The 25,882-nt window shown below is 38.2% G+C and overlaps 1 protein-coding gene across 6 annotated transcripts in view; it reads left to right on the top strand.

The window, feature by feature from the left end:
• Positions 1 to 15,746, top strand: part of FAT1 (FAT atypical cadherin 1) — a 148,170-nt gene extending 132,424 nt beyond the window's left edge. For 2 of the 6 annotated variants that reach the window (XM_084626415.1, XM_084626414.1), the window contains exons 19-29: positions 1,503 to 2,304; positions 3,293 to 3,424; positions 3,536 to 3,699; positions 4,425 to 4,887; positions 5,250 to 5,403; positions 5,692 to 5,802; positions 7,239 to 7,870; positions 8,212 to 8,349; positions 10,604 to 10,663; positions 13,182 to 13,217; positions 14,267 to 15,746. In XM_084626415.1, the coding sequence (XP_084482541.1) occupies positions 1,503 to 2,304; positions 3,293 to 3,424; positions 3,536 to 3,699; positions 4,425 to 4,887; positions 5,250 to 5,403; positions 5,692 to 5,802; positions 7,239 to 7,870; positions 8,212 to 8,349; positions 10,604 to 10,663; positions 13,182 to 13,217; positions 14,267 to 14,892 (3,318 nt within the window). In that variant the 3' untranslated portion in view covers positions 14,893 to 15,746. Of the gene's footprint in view, positions 1 to 1,502; positions 2,305 to 3,292; positions 3,425 to 3,535; positions 3,700 to 4,424; positions 4,888 to 5,249; positions 5,404 to 5,691; positions 5,803 to 7,238; positions 7,871 to 8,211; positions 8,350 to 8,816; positions 10,178 to 10,603; positions 10,664 to 13,181; positions 13,218 to 14,266 lie in introns of those variants that run through there. The other 4 variants (XR_014711337.1, XM_084626416.1, XM_084626417.1 and 1 more) reach the window with 4 other exon arrangements.
• Positions 15,747 to 25,882: the final 10,136 nt, after the last annotated feature.

Below are 25,882 nucleotides of genomic sequence, written 5' to 3'. Positions count from 1 at the left end.
TGCCCTTTGTTTTAGAACAACCAGTCAGAAATCTAGGCAAAACCAAACATAACATGTGCTTGAGTCCTGTCTCCTTCTGTAAACATATGGGTTACTAAAAGTCAGCTTTCCAGACATAAGCCCATCTTTCTAAAATAATTATACTATATTAAAATGGTAAATTATTGCATACGTGTAAAACCTTTTTATAATCTTATGTTCAGATTTTCATAAGTTTGGGTTTCTGTTTCTGTATGAAAATATAAAATGATTTTCCTGTGCCTGTCTCCAAGAGCACTAACCCTCTCTAGCAGTAATACAATAACTGTAGGGATGCTTTTTACTACAACATAGGATTTTCCTGTGCCACTCTGTATTGTGTGTGCTATTAGAGTTACAATGCTCACATTTGCTGTCTGTGACAGAACTCTGCTCCAGAGAGGTAATGCAAAGAGAAGAACTGAGAAGGGAAGGAAGAGAAAAATGGAAGGGAAAGGAGGGGAGGAGATTATCTCACTCTATTTTTCCTCTCTTTGTATCACAATATGTGTCCTTGTGCTAGAATGGGTTGTAGGTTCGCCGGCATCATGTTTAAAAAAATCTTTGGATTTTGTTGCAGCTAGACAGTCTGATACTGTTGAAGATAATTATTATAGTTATTTGAAGCAAATATCATCACAGGATGTTTTTCTTCATCACCATGACAAATCATGAAACACAATATAATTAAACATAACTTTCTGCCTTTTCAATTTAATGTAATGTTTGGCATTTCACAATTTGGATTTGTTTTAACTGAGGTTCTCCCAATGACTGTATGGAGAAGTGTGTTTGGATGTTTGTTGCGTGAATCATTGTGGCTTTGTAGGATATTTCCATGTTTGAAATACAAGAATACTTCAAGCGCCATCTGCTGTCTGAAACCAGCTACTGTGCATTTCTTATTTGTTAACACATACCTGGAAATGCAAAGAAATCTACTCTTATAAACAGTGTATCTGTTTAATCTTTGATTATCTGAATTTTTTTTAGATACTTAGTGAATCACTAGGACTTGAAACTTTTTTTCAGATCTTTAGCTTTTCATAGTTGCTGTGATATTATTGCCTGAAAACTATGAATCAGTGGCTAGTATTGTATAATAGTGTGTTTGGAGCTTCACATTGACAACTTTTCTCCCTATTTTAATAAATAGCAGTGACGGTATTAAACAGTGTCCTTGCTGCTTTATCAGTTTAAATTTTATTGCACAGATAATAGAAATACATAAATAATTTCATAATTATATACATAATCTATAATTTTGATTATGAATTATTTACATTGTTGCTACTAGGTTTTCTCTCAAGCACTGTGTTATGTGTGAAACTTTAATAAGGCATCTTCTTATAAGAAAAACAATATATGTTCCTGAATCAGTATCTTGCAAGGGTGTTTTACTCTCTACAGTATAGTAAATGTTTCTGTTAAAAGCTGATGAAACAAAGCAAAAATCCATTCTTTATCTCTCTGTTTTCTAATAGGTGGCAGATAATGGAAAACCACAGTTGTCATCTTTGACTTACATTGACATTAGAATTATTGAGGAGAGCATCTATCCTCCAGCAATTCTGCCACTAGAAATCTTTATTACAGCCTTTTCAGACGAATATTCAGGTGGTGTCATTGGGAAAATCCATGCAACAGATCAAGATGTTTATGATACTTTAACATACAGTTTGGATCCCAAGATGGAATCCTTATTCTCTGTCTCTAGCACAGGTGGTAAACTGATAGCACACAAAAGGCTAGACATAGGACAGTACCTCCTGAATGTCACTGTTACAGATGGAAGATTTACTACTGCAGCTGACATTACAGTGCACATCAGACAAATCACAGAAGACTTGCTAAACCACAGCATTGCTATACGCTTTGCAAACCTCGCTCCTGAAGAATTCATTGGTGACTACTGGCGCAATTTCCAGAGAGCTTTAAGAAATATTTTGGGTGTGAGAAGAAGTGACATACAGATTGTTAGTTTGCAACCCTCTGATCCTCCTTCAAACCTCGATGTACTACTGCTTGTTGAGAAATCTATTAGTTCTCAACATCCAACCAGAATTCTGCTCCAGAAGATAAACTCCTCTGTAGCTGACCTTGAAGAGATCTTAGGTGTCCGGATACTTGACATTTTCCACAAGCTTTGTGCAGGCCTGGATTGTCCTTGGAAATTTTGTGAAGAAAAAGTGACACTAGACAAGAATTCCATGTCAACCCACAGCACAGCCAGGCTGAGTTTTGTCACTCCACGTCATCACAGAACAGCAGTTTGTCTTTGCAAAGGTAAGGAAAAGATGTACCCTGAAAATAAATGGTATCATTTCAAAAAACCAGAGACATTAATGATACGTTCATTTAATAGTCCAAACACTAAAAATATGCTATAGCCACCATTGACACGATTGCGCCATTTCATGCTAAATAAGAGAAGAATAAGGAAATGATTTCAGGGTAGTTCTTGCCCCACATACAGCTGTCCACATTTTGATAGCTTATCCAGTGTAAACCCATAAGAGGGTTTTTTGTTTCTCAAGCATTCTACTTATTTGTTTTATAAAAGTGAACATCCCATTTTGCAGCCCTACCTTGCTTCATGATTGAAGGCTAGGATAGTTGCCTGTCTTTTGACATGCAAGTCCCCACAAAGCACCTGTCTATCTCCCGGGTGCTGCTTAGAATGTTGCTCCACACAACATCTGGACAGTGCCAGGAGCCTTACCTTCAACTGGGATAGTAAAACATGGCTGCAGAACAAGAGATATCAGGTCGGACCTTTCCTGGAAGTAAATGAAGCTATGCTGATTTACAGCAGGTGCAGATCTGGCCTATGAATCTTAAAAAAAAAAAAAAAAAATAGGTACAGTATTATTTTCTAAAATAACTAAGGTTTTATAGTAGGTGAGGGATCACATCTTTTGATGGCCTTTTTAAAAAAAAAAACACACACAAAAAACCCAAAACCTCCACAGTTTGGGGGATTAAAAAAAAAACCACACTAAAATAATATCTAACTGGATTTACCTCAGTAAACAGGCACATTTTTGTTTCAGAGTTTCTGCCGGCAGGAGTTGAAATCATGACTGTTCAGGAATTCCATAGCTACCGAATGTACTTGCTGCCTAGTCTATTTTTCTTGTCAATTACCCAACATAACTACCACTTTACTCTCCCATTGTCTAAAGTTAAGAATTTTGTTTTGTATTTTAAGTTCAAGGTGGTTTTGCTTTAAATTACCATGCCCGAAAAATAAACCACTTGTTCTGTTTTACAGAAGGGAAGTGCCCCCTTGTGAATAATGTGTGTGAAGGAAACTCATGCCCCGAAGGTACTGAATGTATAGCAGATCTTAAGGAAGGAAAGTACACCTGTGTTTGCCATAGTGACAAACCTGGCCAGTGTCATGGTGAGATTTTAATTCTGATAAGTCTTTGGATAAGTCTGCAGTACTTTGAAAGGGAACTTTGGCTTTAATCTTGTGTTTAAATTGTTTCATGCTTGTCTATCTTTTTTTAAGCATCAGTTGGTTCATCGGTGACATTTACTGGGAGCAGCTATGTAAAATATCGTCTCTTGGAAAATGAAAACAAAGAGGAAATGAAGCTCACAATGAGGCTTAGAACATATTCAACCCATGCAGTTGTCATGTATGCCCGAGGAACAGACTATAGTATCTTAGAGGTATATTATAATCTACCATTGCATAGATCTCTACCTCATAGTTTGCTTTTACATCAGCCGAATTAAAAGATATTTTTATTACCAGAGTTTAAAGATTTAATAATTCCACCATTGCAGAATTCTCATAATGACTATTGCCTTCAAAGTAAAAAAATTTGTTATTTATCCAGATGACAGCAAACATTTATCAAAAGATTTTTTAATGTGTAATAATTCCTTTTCTTTAATAAAACTGATCCTTCGCTCTTGTTGCAGCTGATGGTATTTGTCTAAAACTATCAACTTTAAAATAAGGATCAGTCTTTTTTTAAATATACTGATATATCATACAGAAATGATATTTAAGATATATTCTTGAAACAGCTCCCAAGTGGGAACATTGAAGAGGGAGACCCTGGTTCTTCAAACAGTCTGTCATGTCCTTTACCACAGGAAAAAATAAAGACAAAGTAAAGCACACACATTTTAATTAAGCCAGACAAAGAGCCATATGCGCAATGATTCATCATCATCATCATGAATGTGTTTGAAATATAACATCAATAAACCTGCCATATGAACATCTAATAATGCTTTGTCATTTCTTTAACATAATTGGAAACCTCTACTGGCATAAATATTTAGCATATTTGCTTAAGGTGACAGTGTTGGTTGATTGTCACAGAGTAACAGAAAAGCTAATGATATGTTGGTGTTTATTCTGTTTTTGTTTTTCCCCTGTATAGATTCACCATGGGAGGCTACAATATAAATTTGACTGCGGCAGTGGTCCTGGCATTGTCTCAGTTCAGAGTATTCAGATTAATGATGGTCATTGGCATTCAGTGTCTCTTGAAGTGGATGGAAACTATGCCCGGCTGGTTCTAGACAGGGTGCACACTGCATCTGGTACTGCTCCTGGCACGCTTAGAACACTAAACCTAGATAACCATGTGTTTTTTGGTGGACATGTTCGGCAACAAGGTACAAGGCATGGGAGGAGTCCACAGGTCAGCAATGGTTTCAGAGGATGTATGGATTCCATTGTACTTAATGGGCAAGAGCTACCACTAAACAGCAAACCGCGGAATTATGCACATATGGAAGAATCTGTAGATGTATCTCCTGGATGTTTACTGATTGCTACTGAAGGCTGTTCAGGCAGTCCTTGCCAGAATGGAGGCATATGTAATCCACTGCCCAATGGAGGTAGGCTTTATTTATTCTTTTGCTGGTTGTTTTAAGTCACTTTTCCAATCCTCTGATCCTGGGCCAGCTGGAGATGCCTCCGGAGGAATTTTTAAGTTTTTTCTAAGAGGGTTGTTGAGTGGTTGTGGGTTCTGGAATTGTTTATATTGCTATTAACAAATATTGTCTCTATCCAAATGCCATTTCATGTTGTTTTTTCTATTTGTCTGATTAAAAAACTTGAGAAGTTAGACTTCCTTTCCCTTCAAAGGAGATACTGATTGCAAACCCTGCTCCTTCTCCCCCCCCCGGTAAGTTTGAAATGGTAGATTCTTTGAATGCACTAAAGGCATACCTTTCATACAGTGTTTGCTTGATTTTAGGTTATTATTGCAAGTGTGCTGCTTTGTTTATGGGAACCCATTGTGAAGTGAGTGTCAATCCATGTGCCTCCAATCCTTGCCTTTATGGTGGCACTTGTATTTCGGTCAGTGATGATTTTGTCTGCCAATGCAGAGGACAGTACAGTGGTCAGAGGTACGTCTTCATTGTTATAAAAATGCAGTCATTACATTCAATAACTATACTCTTCATATAAATGTATAATGTGGTACTGTAACAAGAATGCCTCTGGGGTCCTACAATATAAATAAGAGTCTGTATATCCTCTCCCATTTACTTATTTAGGGCCTGACCCTGTGAGGACACCCTTGTGTCCACTGAAGTCAGATGAAGTTGATGGCACCCAACACCTTACAGGATCAGGCCTGTAGTTTGTACCACTTATGGGAAGTAGTAATTTATACATTTTTTTTCCCTTTCCAGGTGTCAGTTGGGTCCATATTGCAAAGATAACCCTTGCAAAAACAGTGGCAAGTGTATTGATAGTTTGGATGGGCCCGTTTGTGAGTGTGAGGCTGGTTTTCGTGGAGAAAGGTTAGTAGCTTTGTACATCTGGTTATATTTACAGTTTTAGCAACATTACTTTTATTAGCACATAGCTGATTTTATTAGCACATAGCACATATGCTGACAAACATAAGAACGTTTAGCCTGGGCCAGAACCCTTAGAATTTCGTAACAATGAAAAAAAAAAATTGCGGGAGGATTCTGTCACTCAGATTTAATTATGCTCAGTATTTCCCACCCTTAATAGTTCTAAAATAGGTGATTACCTTGTATGCACAATGTTTATATCTTACTCAAGTACACATTAGAGGTATATCTGGATTCCTTCATGATAAATACTGTCCAGAATATTAAAACTTCAAAGCTCTCATAGTAGTACATCACAATGCAAACAACATAAATTTGGAAGCTGTATTCTTTGCACATTTGATCATTGTAACCGCACTGTCTTAAGAGAAGAGAATTTCTTTTAGGACTGTCTTTTCCATATCAGCCTAGTGTTGAATTTATAGACCTAATTTCCCTTCCTCTTGGGAGGAGGAAAGACTCATCAGTATGTTAATATTTTCAGTTTGTACATTTGTAAATAAGGAAGCACTAACATTTTTGTATCAGGATCAAAAGAGGCAGTTTTATCCTAATCTGTTTTTAATCAACTTATGCCTTCATGGAAAATTGAAAATGTCATTTGCAGTTCATTCTGTAAACTCCGGCAATGTGTTTTCCTTATTCACACTATATTTCAGTTGTTTCCGAGCAAATTGCTCAGAAACATAATTTTGCAGCAGCTTGGCAGCAAAAAGCATTAGAACTTCCCTATCCCACCTCAAGCATGGGTTCTCCTGCTATTTGCAACATAAGGTGCTGCTCAGCATAAATAAGGATGGCCAAATCTTGCCCAAATAAAATAGTTTTTCATCTTGACACAATCAATTAAAGTGACATGCCCAACACATATAAGGAGGCATGAAGCTGACGGTTGAAGATCCAGCTCCTCCAGTGGGATTCACTTATTCAGAAACCTGTACCTATGTGGAATGCTTAGGGGTTCACATCAGTCGATCCCATTATGGGATAAGGGTTTAGGGACTCGGAATCTACTTTGGAAATAGACAAAGCAGTTCAGATAATATGTTGATGGTACAAGGTAGAAATAGTGAAGAAAATTTGGTGTCTCAGCCTTGTCATCTTTGAAATGCTTATATTTTAGGAAAGTGTAAAATGGATTCCCCCTTTTATTATTTTGGAGGGAAACAGCAGTGAAAAAATTCAGATAAAAGTGGTATCTGTACTCTGCAAAATAAAGACTCACATAAGAAAACAATATAATAGAAATTGTTCAGTAAAATGTAAATTCCGTATATTAAAAAAGAAAACAAACCTACAACTGCTGAGTACTAGGAGTTTCATGTAGTATTAGTTAAGTAGCATCAATGTTCACTATTATTTCTCTACTCTGGCAGGTGCCTGACTGATGTTGATGAATGCACAGAAAACCCATGTCTCAATGGTGCCCTTTGTGAGAACACACATGGCTCATATCATTGCAATTGTAGCCATGGATTTGGAGGAAAATATTGTGCAGAGATTGTTCTCAATAAATATGTTTCAACGTCTTGGAACATTAGCTTAGCAGAAGTAATCGGAATTATTGTTTTCATAGCGGGAATCTTATTATTAGTTGGGATTTTTGTTTTCTGCCGCAAACTGATCAGTAGAAAGAAGAAACGCCAGCCAGAGTCTGAAGATAAACACCTGGGAACAACAACAGCTTTCTTGCAAAGACCATATTTTGATTCAAAACTGAATAAGAACATTTACTCAGACATCCCACCCCAGGTGCCTGTTCGTCCCATTTCTTATACTCCAAGCATTCCAAGTGACTCCAGGAACAATCTTGATAGGAATTCTTTTGAGGGATCGACCATCCCAGAGCATCCGGAGTTTAGTACCTTTAACCCAGATTCTGTACATGGCCACCGAAAGGCAGTAGCTGTCTGCAGTGTGGCACCTAACTTGCCTCCCCCACCTCCGTCTAACTCTCCTTCAGACAGTGACTCAATTCAGAAACCTAGCTGGGATTTTGATTATGACAGTAAGCAATCTTCTTTTGTTAAAATATATTTGTGGTACAACTATATTTAGAATTCAGAGTTTGAGTCTGTAGTACTGATATAGGGCTATGAGTTTATGAATGTGTTTTACACAAAGATAAAATATTGAGTCCATTAGATTTTATTGTAAACAGCAGGACACAAGATGCATCACGTATGAGGAACAGTTTACACGGATATATTTTACTGGTTATGGGAGTTGCCTTTTGCTCTGAGGTTTTGTCACAAATACTTTCAGACTGCTGAGGGGCATTAATTTTTATGAAGATGTTCAATCCAGAGTATACTAATTTTGTGACGTTACATTTCTTTTTGCTTTCAGCTAAAGTAGTAGATCTTGATCCTTGCCTTTCAAAGAAGCCTCTGGAGGAAAAGGCCTCTCATCCTTACAGCACTAGAGAAAGTATGTCTGAGGTCCAGTCCCTTAGCTCCTTCCAGTCAGAGTCATGTGATGACAATGGTATGTAATGCCTAATCATTCTTTTCTATTGCTCACACTCATTTGTTCCCTCCCTGCCTGTCACCACATATAGATGTATATCGTTATCTATATCCATAGATAGATAGATTTTATATAATACATACTTTACTTTATTGGTTAGTTCCTGAAGGCTACTTAAACCTGTAAAATTAAATAAGTGTTTCAGCTGTATTACATTTCATGTTAAGAATTGTATCCTGACAAAATATTTATTCCACTGTAAAATACTAACAATGACAAATTCAGAATTAGATGTTTGGTGTTGATAGGAAGTACAAAAGTTTCTTGATATACGTAATCATTGGTTACAAGTTTATCCATATCTGCTCTATAAAAAATTAGCCTCTGCACAAGTGTAGTTTTAGCTTTGACATTCAGCTTTCAGTAAAACTTTTTGGTGTTACAGTTTCATTTGTTTCCTTTTTTTTTTCTTGCTGCGGCCTCAGCTCCCATATGGATCAGATCAATACTGAGTGAGAGCAGAGTTTAAGGGACTGCTTGTAAGTTTGATTATATTAGTAATGAAGGAAGTTGTGCAAAAGGGATTTTGCTGTAGAAGTATAGTAGTAATTATCTGACTTTTGTCGTGACCAGATATGAATATATAGAAAACCTCCGTATATCAAAAACATGCCAATGTTATTCTATAATCATTGTAAATGGTATTTTGATGGTGACTCTGGGCAACCAAAAATTACTCAGTGAACTTAATTTTCAGTCTTTGCTTTTTACTAATTGGGAAGCTTTCACTCAATTTTATTTTCGTTCTAATTACAGACACTTTTTGCTTTTATATGAACACATCATTTTTATTTACAAAGTTTCAAGGTTAAGGAAAATGGTTGAACACGGTTTTCGAAATGGATAGTAACCTTACCTGTGTCAACAAATCCAAAATGATTAAATTAAGATGTCTGTTTATGTATCTACTTGAGCTTTCTTAATTACTTAGGAACAAACTAAGTTCTACTTCTCACCAAAGTAGAATGATGTTGTCTTTTTATTAGTGTGAAGTGGTGTGTATCAGTGGTATATATTAGAGCTCATCAAAGTAAAATGATGTCTATTGGCAAAATGCTGAGACATATGTAAGCAGGTATTATATTTTTAAACTTCTGTTTTCATTAAAAAGCAAGCTGCTGTTGAATTAATAGCACTCTTCACCTCATAATTTCCAAATATCTTTGCCCAGAATTTCAATCACATATTAATGGGAAAGTGAATGGTTAAAGGTAGATGTGAAAGGTACCATATGTCAAGTAATATCTTGCATGGAGTAATGAAGGCAGTGAAAATGTAGTTATAGGGGAGAGACTAACCTTTAATCCACTTTAAGCCATTGAGGCAGACAAAACTCCCATTGGCTTGAGTAGGAGTTCTAGACATGAAGCAACGGCAAGTCTGGACCTTCGTTTAGAACAGTTTTGGCCAGAACAGTAGTCATATATAATGTGTATATGAGGTAGAATCTGACTTTGCAAGAGTACTTCCTTTTTCTCCTGGTCCTTTTCCCCTCCCTAGGCAGAGAGCGGACACAAAAACAGTCTAGTAAGCTTTTTGTTTTCATTTATATTCTTGTTTGTTTGTTTCTTTTTTTTAAGTAGAATAGTATTGTGACACTGATTTGGCATTGCAAGTGCTAAGGCCTTTGAAATTCAGCTATGCACAAGACCACTTAACTTACTAGTGCAGCTTGCTACAATAAAAACACATTGCTCAGGTAAAATATAGATACTTGGTATTTTCCTTGTTCATTCTCTTTTATATCCTTTTATATTTCAGTCCCATTTCATTGGAAGATTCCCCAACAATTTTTGGTTTTAAAGTGGAATATATATATATATATAGTATGTATTATGGGAGCCCTAGTTCAATACCCTTAACCTCCCCATTGGTGTCCTTTAGAAAAGTCCATTTTATAATCTTTCTAGAATAAGTACCACAGCTACAGTCATTTGGTGACCCAACATTTCAGAAATTCCTATCTAACCAAAGGAACCCTGTGCATAAATTGTTTGGTTTCAGGTCTAACTATGGTATCAAATTGCCTTTATACAGAAGAATAAATTAAAGATTATATATATATATAATTTATTATTACATTGTTATTTGTTAAGGTAGTAAAGCACTGAAAACTTATTTTTATTGTGATGTCTTTATATACATGTATGCTGTTTAAATTGATACTAACTATAGGTTTGTTTTAATTTGCTCCTTCCATACCATTTACAAGCTTCCATAGTGACTGTAATACACCTTGTCAATGCTGTTGTTGACTCGGTGGAAAAAGAAGGTATATATGTGTTTTCACTTTTTTATTTACTGCTTTGGCAGAATATTGCATGTTTTTGTCTTGTAGTAATGTGGTAGTAAAGTAGATGGGCAATTATGAAATGTTGTTTACTGATCAAAAAATGTGTGTATTTTTAGTAGCGTCTGTTTTCCTGTGTGTTGTATATATTCTCAGTACAGATATATAAAATGTATTTACAATTTTTCAAATGTGAGTGCCTAAATTTAGGCACCTAACAAAATTTGGCCTGTTTTTCGGAGGTGTCTCCTCTGCACAAATACCTGTGCAGCGGGTCAGGCACAATCCTAGTCCTTATAGGCTTGTTACGTAAGGCTCTAGCATGTAGACAGGGTGGGAAGAGAAGGCTGCCATGGGCTAGTTGTCCTTCAAAACCACGTAACAGAGCTGGGCCAGCAGTGAGGGGATTTGGCACACATTGCACCAAGTAAAGGGGAGCGGTGGGACTCGTGCATTTTGCCTGCCTTAGGCACAATGGGCTTGATTCAAAGCCCTTTGAAGTCTGTGAGAATCAGACCACTGACCTTAGTGGTCTTTGGATCTGGGCCAGTGCACAGCCGCTATTCTCATCCTCACACACAAACACAACTTTCAATAATGTAATTATTTACGCTCAGTAATCTCCAGAAGATACAAAACATTGCCAATGAGTCTGTCAGACTCTTTGGTATATTGAGAATCTGTAACACAAAGACTGCTTTCCTTATAAAATGATGTGCTCAAAATATTGACTGTGGATCAAATCCCATGCCCTTGCTTTGTGGCTGTGGAGGTCCCCCTACATGCAAAACCAAGGTATTTCTGGTGTGAGAGCTGGATAGTCGAGGTAGGGACTAGATAGTCAAGTCCATGCAGGAGTGCATACCCTATGTACTGCATGGAATCCCATTTCAGACCTGTTGCCTTCAGCAGGCCAGAGGATCCAATGGAATGCAAATAACCCATTCCTTCCCATCCCCTCCATGGATTTGCAGAGGCTGATTTAGGCATTGGACTGAAATAGAATCCAGGGATCAGCTACTGAGAAAAAATTTATTCCTGCCCCTCTGATTATTCCATATTCCTTAATTTGAAAGGAAGTATTACGCTTTCCTAGAAAGGATTTATCAGTTAAACCCTTGCTCAGAGTGAAGCCACCTCTAGAATATAAAATTGTTTATTGTAGCTGTGGCTGCCATTTGAATTATTGCCCTATAAAAACTGAGTACTGTCTAGTATTTATAGTAAATATATAAACAGAAGGGCAAGTAGATTAAAGCAAAGACTTCCCCTTCTAATTACAAGTGCCAGGAAAACATTTCACTAGTATACTTTTCCAGTGCTTGATCAAAGATTTTCAAAATCACAGTGTATTCCACATATAAATGGGCAGGGTTGTGAGAATGGGTGGTAAGAAACCTTTGAAAAAATTAGATTAATGCAATTTTCTGTGGTTCTAATGGTTAGAAATGAGAAAAGTTGATGTTTGTGGGATTTTTATTTGGAGTTACAAGTGATCTGAACAGTCGCCAAGTATCAAGATAAGATGGAGAGGTGCAGACATTTAGTACCCTTTAAAACAATTCTTCAGAGACTCAGGTTTTTATTTTTAATCATTTAATATTTTACCTGGGTTGATATTTTAACTACCCTGAAGCTTCACCAAATACCCTGCAAATGTACATCTTCTCTCTGCATTTAGTGATAGACTTGTGCTTAAAAAGAAAACCCAGAGCTGTTTGTAAGAAGAACTATATATAAAACCATGCAGAACAAAGAAGCAATTATCAGGCCAAATCCTGCCACCCTTATTCAGTTAAAACTCCCAAAAATTACTTTAATGGGAGTTTTGCCTAAGCAAGGACTGATTTTTGCCTTTGCTCAGCAGTATCTTGAGAAGTCTCTAAATTTCTATTCATTCTCTCTTTCCCCATGTTCTCATAATCCATTTCTCTAAGGTAGGCTCTCCAGCCCTTCTAGATTCAACAGGACAGGAAGCAAATTTTGCACTCTGTTACCCCAGTAACCCATTACATTGGTTGCACAGGTATAACTTAGGGTAGGTCTATACTGCAATTATAAACCTGCAGCTGGCCTGAGCCAGCTGACTTGGCCTCATGGGACTCAGGCTTAAGGAGCTGTTTAATTGCGCTCAGGTTGGGCTCAGGCTGGAGCCTGGGTTCTAGGACCCTGCAGTGTGGGAGGGTTCCAGAGCCAGTTCTGCAGCTGGAGTCCAAACACCAACACCGTAAATCAATTAAACAGCCCCTTTGTCTGAGTCCCGCAAGCCCAAGTCATCTGTCACCGGCCAGCCACAGGTGTCTTTGCAGTGTAGACATGCCCTTAATGGCAGATTTGCCCTCCCCAATATTATAATAGAGAAAAATAAGGGAGCGTAGCATGTCCATCAGAAGCAGCACATGCTGTACAGCTGTTATTTGTGTGCCTTCACATTAGTTCACCTATTTGATTCCTAATTCAAATGTTTTCTCCTTTTTTCTTCTCACTTTGCCATCTAAAGAGTCTTTTGCTGTTCCTGACCTCAGCAATTCAAGAGGTGACTTCTGCATGTTGTTGTTCATTGATATTCACTTAACTCTTTGTTAATATTTGGTTTTAATACTCACCTTCAGTTGTTTGCTGTGTATTTGTTTTCAGTAATTACTATTTATTTGCTAGACTTTGCATCTTATTTAGATCCTGTAACATTTTTCCTTTTTAGTGCCTATCTGAAAAGTAAAAAGGCTTTAAACTGAGTGGTCTTTTCCACCGTTGATACTAGTTTGGCTTCCAGTCTCTAATGGAGCATTTTATAGTTACTCAGAAAAAAAGCTTACAAACAGGGAGCAGTTCTGTTATTTATGCATGATAAATTTAATCTTGTGATTTTGTTTTTATGTTTGAATGCAAATGTCTTTACTAATTGAGATGAAAAGGTTTTACATATATGTGTAATAATTATATGCTGCAGGATTCCATTAATGAAAAAGTCATAGGGTTGAAGGACAGTAATTAGTGGAATCAGTATGTTAATCTTAAGTAGAATGGTAAAGTTACTTTAAACCGTCTATATACTTTACCAAACAGATTACTACTTTTAGTAGGAAACACAAGGTTTATATATGCTAAATATATATATTCATAGGAAAAAAGACTACTGATATTAGTGTAATCAGTAACTACACAACAAATGTTGTTCCGCAGGAATTTAGGTTCCTCAGGGAGGCTGTTTTGGTTATTTTATTTTATATTTTTTTAACCAAAAGAATGATTGTATACCATTGTGTGTGTCGGTACATCTCATATGTGAACTGCAGCACCTCCCACTTTTGGAGAGATGTTCAAAATATTAAAACTCTAAATGTGGGCAAAATAATAAAATATCTAATGCATGGCGTACTATGAAGTTGTTTTGTGTTAAATGTCTTTGTGAAACCAGGAGCAGATTGCTCCAGAAGTAATTAACATAAGTTATGTCCTTATTACTAGTGGTCATGTTGTCTTCAGTACAGTGTGTTGATTTTCCAGTACAAGTATACTTTGAGGGCAAAATACTAATACTGCTTTTTTTTAAAAAAAAAAAAAAAAAAACACTTCACACTGCAGGTTATCACTGGGATACATCAGATTGGATGCCAAGTGTTGAACTGCCAGGTATCCAGGAGTACCCGAATTATGAGGTGGTTGAAGAGCCAGCTCCCCTTTACACAGATCCAAATGCCATTGATACAGATTACTATCCTGGAGGCTATGACATAGAAAGCGATTTCCCACCTCCACCTGATGACTTTCCTGCACCTGATGAGCTCCCACCATTACCACCAGAATACAGTGACCAGTTTGAATCAATACAGCCACCCAGAGACATGCCAGCGGTGAGCAGCTTGGGTTCTTCTACAAGAAGCAGACAGAGGTTCAACCTTAATCAATACCTTCCCCATCACTACCCAGCAGATATGTCAGAACCTCAGAACACAACCAGTGGAGTCAACAGTAATTATAGAGAACCTTATGCTCCTTACACTTTAGGGTACAATAGAGACTTCGAAACACCCACTGTAGACAACATGTCCCTGTCTGTGTACACTTCCACGGCTTCGTGCTCCGATGTGTCAGCATGCTGTGAAATGGGGTCTGAGGTAATGATGAGTGACTATGAGAGTGGAGATGATGGCCACTTTGAAGACGTGACAATTCCTCCACTTGATTCCCAACAACATACAGAAGTCTGACACTCACGCTCAACAAAAGTGCCTAGGCTTTAACGAATTTTAAGGATTCTCGAGGAGCTTTTTTTTCCTTAGCAGCAGTGCTTGACCGCTTTTGTTTAGTGAGGTAAAACTGGCATGGCTGCACTGGATCATGCAGCTCATTTCAACATATTAGCCTATTTCCATTTCCTGACCTACTGTAATTGGACAGATCAAAGGTTTCCATTGGCTGTGCCATTTCTGAAAGTGTTTTTTGTACTCACTTTGTCTGTTAAAGAAATTTTAAAAAAACAAACGACATACCACTTCACCATGTTAGCATGATACATGTATTTATATAGTTCTAATGCAAATTAATTTTCTCCAATCTTTTTTGTAAATTTTATGTACAGTTTTGATTTTAATAGTTTTAACTAGATTTTGTAGATATTTTGTGAATTTATTTTCCACTGAATCTAGTGGTGTTAGTGTGCCATTAAACTAGCACCCTGACTATTATTATAATCAGGGCTTCACTGTATGTTTGTTTGTTCATTTCTTCCCACTGAGGTTTGGCATTTCATTATAAGGATTTCAGCATGTTCATGTGATTCCAGCTGTACATAGGTTAGACGAGATCTGATATTTTCTGGGTCAGATATATGGAAATGTCTTAAAGGGGTTGCTGTATTTTAGAATTGTAAACATTTTCCCCTTCTTGGAAAGTGTGTTGGGGACCCTCTGCATACCTGTTTAGAACCAAACCCACCACGACACAGGTTTTATAGTGTCTGTATATTTGTGATGCAATGGTCTTGTAAAGGTTTCTACTGAAAACTATCATTAGCCAGTCTTTCTTACTGACAATAAATTATTAATAAAATACTTTAGCTTTCCTCTGTGTATCTGTTATGTATTATACAAAAAAGGGCAAGGCATTCAGTGCAGCTTTTTTGAAATCTCTCTTTATTTTGTACTGTGTAATATTGGCTCCAAGCAGCACATTTTCCTTCTTCAAAAATCAAACTGCAGTTATGTCAGATGCCCACTAGATGGGAGTGTGCGGCTCCTTACTGTTTTTGTTTTGCTTTTCAAAAGAAATCTGGCTGGTATGAATAAACATAGGTACAAAACTTAAGTAGCCTTCTCACTAGTTCACGTTTTCTTTTGAAAACAGATTTGAAGTAATTGAATTACGAAATGTCTACATTGTGAAGCATTTAAACCCACAGCAAAAAATACATATAAAAAGCTTCGGAAGATTGCTAAGTATTTTTCACAAGCCACTTTTTTCCTGTATCATACATGCAACTTCTTACAAGTGTTGCCAAAAGTGTGCATCTGCTTTTTGGTTATTTTGTTTTCTTTCCTGCTAATTCACTTCCACTGTTTGATGTTCCAGTGTTATTTCCTGCAGACCCTGCTGTGTTAAGCACTATGTCACTGAAGAAAAAAATCTACTACTGAAATATTCATTATTGCATCATAGTTGGCTCAAAATATTTGACTTTGATAAATATAAAATGTGTGCAAGGAAAGAAATGTGCCATGGTAGAACTAGCTACTTTGTTTGTACTTATTTATTTATTGCTCTGTGTTTGTTTATAGAACTAGAAAGGAGTTTGAAAAACAGAAGGGCCAGTTGTTTCTGGTACAGAATAGGTGCACAGGTGGGGAGAGGAAGCAAGATGCTTCTCTGCCCCTTGAAGAAGGAACCTTCCCTCCATGTACCCCAAGATGCTCAATCCACACTTAAGGAAGTGGGGAAGGGGCTGGGCCAAAGTACCCCGCTCTGTTCCTGGCCTGGAATATGATTCTATGGTGAACAGAGGGAAGTTGGCTGCACCATCCCCATAGATATGCCTGCACACTCCCCTGTGTGCCAGCGAGCATTGGGACAATGCAGTTCTACACCTTTGACAACATGAGCTAGTGACTAAATGTTGCAATCTGGCCCTACGTAACCGTGCTGTCAGAGATAATACCTCTCACTGACATACGTATAAGATGGGCAAATGAAAGGGAAATGTAAAAACACATAAATAAAACTGTCAGCCCAATGCTGGGCTGTAGTCAAAAAAGCAAACAGGGATGAAATGCAAAACAAGAGAAGGTGATGCTATTATTGTACAAAGCACTTGTTACATCTCATTGGAATGTTAAGTGGTGTATTGGTCACTGCAATACACAGCACTACACAGGATCTTATTGCCATGGGGTTTGCCTGAATTCTTATTGAAGTAAATGGGAGTCTTTCCAATCAATGATTGCAGCGTGTTGGGTTGGGTCCATACATAGGATGCAGTTTAGGGTAATAAAGATTATGTTGGAAAAGAAGAGACTTCAAGGTGACCTTATGGAGGTTTTAGAAAATATACACGTAAATTATGGACATAAATTGTATCCCATGGGGGTGAGGCTTTCAAAATCTAATGAACATCATTTGAAAATTTAGGAACTCATTAGTAAATATGGAATATAGCAATATTATATGCAAAGGTTATTTATCATGTAATAATTTACACTAATACAATGCAATTGCAGTTGAAAGTGTAAATAAACAAGAATTATAGTAGATTTTTTGTATGACATAGTGAAAAAGCAGGAGACTGAGATTAAGATAAATCAAATAAAGGACTGGGATGTTGGATCAGATGGCCTTTTTCCTTTACATCTCTTCTTATGAGAAAAGAACTGTGATATAACAATTATTTCAAATAACATTGTTAATAAAAGCATCTGTTTATTAAATGGCTTAGAGTTGTTAATAAATCTTGTGTTGAGAAGCTGATTGGGAAGTTTACTGGTGCAATCTTTAATAAACTGGGACAGTATTTTGGGTCAGTCCCTGACTGTCCTATTAATGATAAAACCAGTGACAGTTTTTGCTCAGGATTGCTTAGTGGTTGGTTCTCTGTAGGATTCAACGTTGAAAGTTAACCAGCATGGGACCCCGTCAGTGTGAGGAAAACATAATTCTGCGCAAACTAAAGCTGCTTCCTAATTGGCATGACCCCAGTAGAAGGGAGAGGTGACAATCTGTCTAATATACTAGACTGACATTTTCTTAAACAACTGAAACAGAACAAAAATGGTGAGCAAATCAAAGGGTTGATATAAACAGGAGCATACATTTTTATTCAACGGGTTTGTGCTTTAACTGAAATTAAATTTACATCTAAATCAACCAAGTTGGGAAAACCTGAAAGTCAATCAAGCTTTTTAGTCTATGAAGAAAACTGCTGTAAATTTTGAGACTAAAAAAACCCAAACTTTTAATTATGGTTTGTGAAAAATGGACAGCAGTAGAAAATGAATGGAATCACAGTGCAGTTGATGTCATTTGTAAAAGGTAAGTGTATAAAAAAAATAAAGGATAGCGTAGTTACTCTCAAGTGATGCAAGGCATTCAACTCTGGTTCAATTCATTGCATCAATGAGGACCAACTCTATATTCTACTTTCCATATACTTACCTAATCTCAGATTGAATACCTCTAATAACTTTACAATGACTATATTATTAGGCAAAGTATTCTACCCACTGATTTCTTTTACAGACAAAAGGGCATTATACTGGTAATTTATTTAAAGCAGAGTTTCTCAAACTGTGGGTAGGGACACGAAAGTGGGTTGCAACCCTGTTTTAATGGGGTCACCATGGGTGGCATTAGACTTGCTGGGGCCGAAGCCCAAGCCCCACCGGCCAGGGCTGAAGCCCTGGGTGGTGGGACTCAGGTTACAGGCTCCCAGCCTGGGGCTGAAGGTCTTGGGCTTCAGCTTTGGCCCCACCCCCGCCTGGCGTGGTGGAGCTTGGGAGGGCTCAGGCTTGGGTCCCCCCTCCTGGGTCCTGTAGTCAGAAGTGGGTCTTGATGCAAAGAAGTTTGAGAACCCCTGATTTAAGGGAAGGGAGAGATCAAGGGCAGAGAAGATGATGTGCTGTAAAATTATTTGGGAGGGTGAAGAGTTAGCCTGCCCTCGAACAGTAGAGAAGAAATGCAGTACATGCTGCCGTGTCATGAGTGCCAGAATCTATTGCCTGCTTTGAGTGTGATGGTTCTGATCAAACTTGTTATCATTAAAAATACAATGAATATGTTGAGGAATGCAAAATAAACAACCTGAAACTTTTAACCCTTTTAAAACACAGACTTGACACTTCAGTTGCTATTTGGCTGGATCCTGGTCCCTCAACAGTCAGGAATTGTGGGGAGTCTGAATGCTGCCATGGAACCATGTCATTTGATTTCCGGGGGTTCCTTTTCAACCTTTTGTACTCTCTACTCCTGCAACTGAAAAAAAACTTTAAGGGAACGCACCAAGGCTTGCAGTTGCTGCAACAGTTTTAACATGATGCACCAAAAGGCAACTGCTTTTCCTAACTGGTCTCAGACAGCCTCTAAGGAATCTTAACAGTTTGTTTTGTGAGCTCGTTATGACACAAGGGATGTGTTGGGGGGGTTATACTGCTTTTAGCATGAGCTACAATAACTACGAATATTAATCTTGGTGGGCTAGATGATGCCGTTACATCTAGCTCCGTTTAAGGAAAGGACTGCCCTTCAGCAGTCCAGGGAAAGAATTTCAGTACTGCGAATCCTAAATGTTCAGAACAGTGAGTATAATAGGCTGTAGGTTGTGGTAAACGAAGGTTGTGAAGAACAGTAGGGTCTCTTTAACCTGCTCTCCCCACTCCCAGAGCAGCAATCCAGAGAAGCCCCAGGGTAGAGTGTAGGGTTTTACTTCCGTTTTCCCCCCAGCACAGTTGGGCCCTGCACCAGCAATTATTACTACTAGATAAATTGCTCCACAAAAAATTGGGAAAACTTCAACAAATAAATGCCATACACGATCTACATTAAAGACTGTTGTGGGTGCAAAGTTAGCTACTCAAACGTCAGGAAAATGTCCCCGTTAAAGTTTTGCATCCTTGTGTCTATGCACACACAGCTTAAGAGGCTGAGAGGTTGTGACATGGCACTTGCAGAGCATGTTGCAGTGATCATCATTGTTTCTTGGACATTTGGATTGGGATCTGAGTTCATGAGTAAAGGGGTCAGACATGTCGGCATTGCGGGTGACAATTGTTACGTGTGCAGTCCACAATGTGTTTCCATGGTGTGAGTTCTGTTTTTGTAGCTGCATTTTAATTGCTCTAAAAGTGCCCAAAGTCAGGGATAGGGGCTTTCAGTTAAATCAGAAGAAAAACTAATTAATTTAGACAATCATTTTAGCAGAACCTCGCTTCATTCAATGTACAGGGTAGACGGCACACAGGGAATGCCTATGAGACTTGTCCCTGCATTGTGTATAATACATTTAAAATAAACAAACTGTGAGAAAAATTGCTTACTTTATGTATTCCCCCCACCCCGTTGTGCTTATTGTAGTTACAGGTGGGGAGGAGGAATTAAATGTGCTCTGAGAGGAGCAACATGAAGATTCTCATGCTCCCTTCAATTTGTTCTCACACTGTTGTGGTTTTCACTTGTTCTTTCTCAGAGATGGTTAGGTAAAATTTCAATGAATTTACAAGCTGGGAGAAGGTTGATCAATCAGTTCATCTGTCTTATTGGTAGCTTGCTGTACACACAGCCAGATCATGGAATGAGCTACTGCAGAAGTCTTTTAAAATATTTTGGGGGGGAAATCTGAACTTAATTTTGCAGGGCCAGAATTTTAATGGTATTTAGGTGCTGAAAGATGGAGATAGGAGCCTAGTGGGATTTTCAAAAGCCTTGATGATCAACATATTCATGTGAGAGGGGTCTTGGAACACCATCCTATTGAGATCAGTATGAAGGTTTCATTCTGGGTTTTGTTAAAAAAAAAAAACCCAAACACTGGGCCAAATTTGCAGATGTTTGTTAACCTTACCTTAGTTTTGAGCACACTTGGACAGGCTTTTTTGTGAACTTGGGCCGATTGATGGCTTCATTTGGAAAGCATGTGCAACTCAGTGGTTCTGCATGGTTTCTACCTGATGCAAAGCAAAACTTTATGGCTCTTGCTTAGTTTAATTTTGAGGGGTGTGTGTGTGTGGGGGGAATTCCCCCTAAAATTTGGCATTCAAATCCACACAAATGGGTATAAAATAACAAAAATGAAAGAGAGAGAGAAAAAGGTGCTCATGGAGCCCATCATGAAGCTAACAAATTTTTGACAGGTCTAATAATTCTTCTGCTACTGAAAATAAAGTTCAGTTGTCAGCAAGGATTTTGTATATGATGTAGCATATTGAAGTGTGAATGTGTAACTTACTTGCTTTGATCTTGATTGAAACCTAAAATGGCAGAGCTAGTTTGAGAGAAATTGACTAATTAGGATAGTTTATATCAAGTAATAGTGTAAGTTCCTGAATGCCTTTGTCACAAGTTGTGTTATTAAAGCAGGCCTTAGAATATCAAAGATCAATGTCTATTTGCTGTCTAACCCACCACAAATATTCTTCACTCGTGACACTATGTTGCATGAGCTTTTGGTACAATGAGGCCTACTGGATGGCAACCTTATATAACTTAATAAAAATGTCTGTAGGATTAGCTACCAACATGACTATACAAATATAATGACTGTAATCAGAGCTAGAAGCAAGCAGTTTGCTTTTAAAAAAAGTTCTCAAAGATTATAGTTTTGTTTCATGAACATCTCTTGTAACCCCCCTGCTGCTGTTGATCAACTTTGAATTTCTTTATCAATAGTTGAGTATTCATTTGGGGAGAAGAATTTTGCAGTATGTATGAGGAATTGCACTCACACCGCTCATTAGTGGTAGCATGACTCATTCGCGTAAGCCCCAGTGCACCAATTTGAAAATAAGTAGTGTGAACAGTTTTCAGAGCGGGCATAAATTTGAAGTGGCGTATATTGGAAGAAATTACATTGTATCAAACATTTCAAACTTTCCACCTTTTTTTCCTTTTTTAATATTTAACTTGCACTGTAAATAATTCTTCCATGTGTGATCCAAGACTTCAGGTGTCCCACATTGCAGTTAAAGATGGTTAGAAAAATTCTGACAATACATTATTTTTCATCAGAATTTGCTGACTTGTTGAAATTGAAACATGTCACAGAAATGGTTCCATTTTGATTAACTTCCCATGGAGCCCATGCAGGGTTCCAAACTCCCAGCCCGCTCTAAGCAGGTTTCAAAACCTGCCGGGTTTCCTGCCAGTTCACTGGCAGCCCTCCTGCTGGGCTGCAGAGGAACTTAGGGCTCCAAGCTCTTCAGTAGCCCACTTGAGGATTGCCTCTGAATCCAGGACCCCAGGGCTCTCAGGGTTTGCAGCTGCAGGGCAGCTGTCAGACTGCCCCAGAGCCGGGGTTCCGTTCCCTTTCATGGAGAATTTTGAAATTGTTGGTTTTCAATAGGAACAAAACAAAATTCTGAAATAATCGAAATCCTTGATGCAATGGAATTACCTTTCTCTGCACAGCAATACTTTCAGGAGTTAAAATGCAAAATGATAAAGGCCTGGATGAGAGTTTTGGTGGTTTGGGCAAGGATGAAAGGCCAGATCTTTGAAATGTTATGTAAGATGGAGCAGCAACACTTAAAAATGGGCAGGAGGGGTGGGCATGGAGCATGTGCTGAGTCAAAAACAGTGCCTGAGTGACCTGTGCTGCTGACCACAATTACTGAGTAAGGAGGGCTTGAGGGGAAAAGTCTGAAGTTCTGTTTTGGCTATGCTGAGTTTAAGTGGATGGCTGGAAATCCACAAGGAGAAGTCAGCAAGAGAGGCAAAGGTCAGTGAGGAGATTGGGGGTGGAGGGCACAGCTGTAGTGCAGTGGGCACTGCTGATTCCCTGACAGAGGAATGATCTGCATGGTACCATCCTACTTATTTATCATAGGTATTTACATGCCCTCATCACTGTATTATCTGAGCACCACACAATCTCTAATGTCTTTATCCTCATAATATCCCTGTGAGGTTGGGCAGTGCTGTAATCCCCATTTTACAGATAGTCTCTCTCTACCTCAGTATCCCACATGACTTGCCCAGAGTGAAGCAGGAAGTTTGTGATGCAGCAGGAATTGAACCCAGTTCTTCCCAACCCAAGCTTGTGCACTAATCACCGGACCATCCTTCCTCAAAACTGGAACATAACTAGTCTTCATACCGGTCTCACACGTGCGTATGCTCTACTACTGAGCTACATCCCTACATGTAGCCTGTGCAAGCAAGTACATGAATCAATGCACCATTTTATCTCAATGTGGAGAAGACATTTAAATGGGTAGTGAAGTAGAGAGGGGCTCTTACTTTCATACTTTTGAACAGTACAACATGTGGGTAAGATTTTTAGGAGGGAGTCAAATTGTTCTGGGTTAATCTTATCTGTTATTCATAATGGCTGCAATATAACCTTTGTCAAAATGGCTTAGTGATTAGATTTTATAAGGATATATTAGAATGGCTTGAACAGCGCTCTCTCTCTCTCTCTCTCTCTCTATATATATATATACACACACACACACAAGTGTATAAAGAAAATGATAAAAGGGAGAGAAACTAAAACTAAATAAATATGCAAAATACACAAAAGGTCATCTCTGCTTTTTGTGACAGTTGGAAAAAGAATTATTGAGAGAGATGTTAAAGTTGCGATGAGGATGTAAAATATTTTCACATACCAATGATGTCTTGTTTCTCCTGATAGACCAAGAGAACTCAATCAAATTTGGAGATAACAATTTCTGTACTTTACCATTCCTAAAATTAACTAGGAAGAAAAATCAGATAAGCATGTTGTCCCTGTTATACACTTGCACAATAATTTGCCAATGGAGGTTTAAATGAGTATGTAAGGTTTCTATTTTAAAATGGCTTAAATATTATGAAAGATAATATTTATACAATATCAAATATTGTGAAATGGTTTAATAGACTATGTGGGGTGGAATGCAAATCACTGAAATGGTTACTACTCAGGCTTAATTATGTTTCCTTCCAATAATCCACCCTTACAGTTACCTAATGCACTCATAAAATGATTTGGTTTTATTTTTTCTAAACATTATCACCCATCTCTAATTATAAGGTTAATAACCAAAGTACAAGAGCTAATTAGGTTAGAAAAGTATATACATTTGTTTATATTTTATGTTTAAAATAACGACGTGTACAGTGTCATATGCTGTTTGAATGTCAATCATCCATTGGTATTGCAAAAAAAAAAATTAACAGATAAATTTAAGTACCATTGAAATATATTATTTTACTTTGATCATTCTGAAGTAAAACTTTATCTGAACTCTGCAACAGGGATATATAAAGATGTGACATTCCCTTCTGGTCTTATCTGGACCGGTGATCTACTAGGTCACTCCAATCCTTGACTCTGGGAGCCAGCCTTGCCCTGCTCTGCTGTGAGAACCCCCACTCCTGGGCTGTTCACGCACAGCCTCTGGCACGTAAGCTGCTCCTTGGATTGTTCAACTGAATGTGACACTAGCCAATATCTCCGGTCCCAGACACAACCCTAGGAACCTCCATTTTGCAGTGCCCAGTTATGCCTGCTGGAAGCTGCAAACTTATATAAGTTTGTCAATTTAACAAAGAAATTGATATGTACCAGGCTTGTTATCCCAAGAGGAGTCTCTGACACCCTTCAAACCAAATGCACTGCTTCAGGTAGAATAAACAAACAGATTTATTATTTACAAAGATAGATTTTAAGTGATTATAAGTCAAAGCATAACAAGTCAGATTTGGTCAAATGAAATAAAAACAAAATGCCTTCTAAGCTGATCTTAACACTTTCAATGCCCTGCCACAAGTACTCCTCTTCTTACAAACTTAGGTGCTTCTCACCACAGGCTGGCTGGTTGCCCTTCAGCCAGACTTTCCCCTTTTGATCAGTGCTTCAGTCGCTTGGTGGTGATGTCTGTAGATGGAGGTGGAAGAGAGAAGAAGAGCATGGCAAGCATCTCTCCCTTTTATCATGTTCTTTCTTCCCTCTTGGCTTTGCTTCCCCCCCCCCCTTCAGAGCCAGGTGAGCATTACCTTATCGCTGTCCCAAACTGACCAAAGGAAGGGGGGTGACTCACTCGAGTCCAACAGATCCTTTGGTTGCTGCCTAGGCCAGCATCCTTTGTTCCTGTGAAGCTGAGCTGGGTTTGTCCCATACATGCCCTGATGAGGTGTGAACTGCCTCTCTGCTCTTGGAAAGTTTTTGCCTGGGCTTATTTTACACCATGAAGACACATTTTCAGCCTCATAACTATATACATGAAATTATAACCTATAATATTGCTGTAACAACAATACTCAGTGTATCATGAACCTTCCAAAGACACCCGATGTGACAAACTTTGCATTGGATACCACACAATCGTTTTACAAGGATGAACATGGGGGTTCCCCCAAGGGACAGAGCGTCACAAAAGGTTTCTAACAATCTCTTCAGCTTGTTTCCACAACATAGAGAGATCAATACTATCAAAGTATAAGTTTGCAAACGTATCTTCCAAAAACAATCATAGCTATTTTATAAAGTCACTTAAATTGGGCCTACACAAATAATTATGTGCCCCCACTGTTGTCAGGATTCCCCCAGCTTGTTTTTCTCAATGCAAAGGAGGTTTCTGATCAATCAGTGTAACTTCTGGCTGTGTTAAATCTCTGCTAGCTTTTCTCCACTGATGTTTGGGCAGATGATGCTCATTTATCTACTTACTAAGGTATTTATAGAATGCCAGTCACTGTAGTATCTAGGCATCCCCCCAACCCATCTCTTTTATCCAGGTAGGCCAGGGAAATTGAAGCACAGAGATTTGTGCATGGTCATCCAGCAGGCCACAGACCGATTGGGAATATAAGCCAGGACGCCTGAGGCCTCGTCGAGCACTCTACATGTTAACCCACTTCAGCGGACATTGACAGGTGCTTAGTCTGTAGTATAATTATACTATTCTTCTGGGGAAAGGACAAATGTAAAATATAGTTTTGAATATGGGGAAGAGCTATGAAACTGGCTGAGCCATGACTGTTTTTAAATGGCCTGCGATATGCACATTAATTTCA

Source organism: Lepidochelys olivacea (genome assembly GCF_965140295.1).
Source record: "Lepidochelys olivacea isolate rLepOli2 genome assembly, chromosome: 4".
NCBI classification, from domain to species: Eukaryota; Metazoa; Chordata; order Testudines; family Cheloniidae; genus Lepidochelys; species Lepidochelys olivacea.
This window is presented reverse-complemented; position numbering and strand designations above follow the sequence as displayed.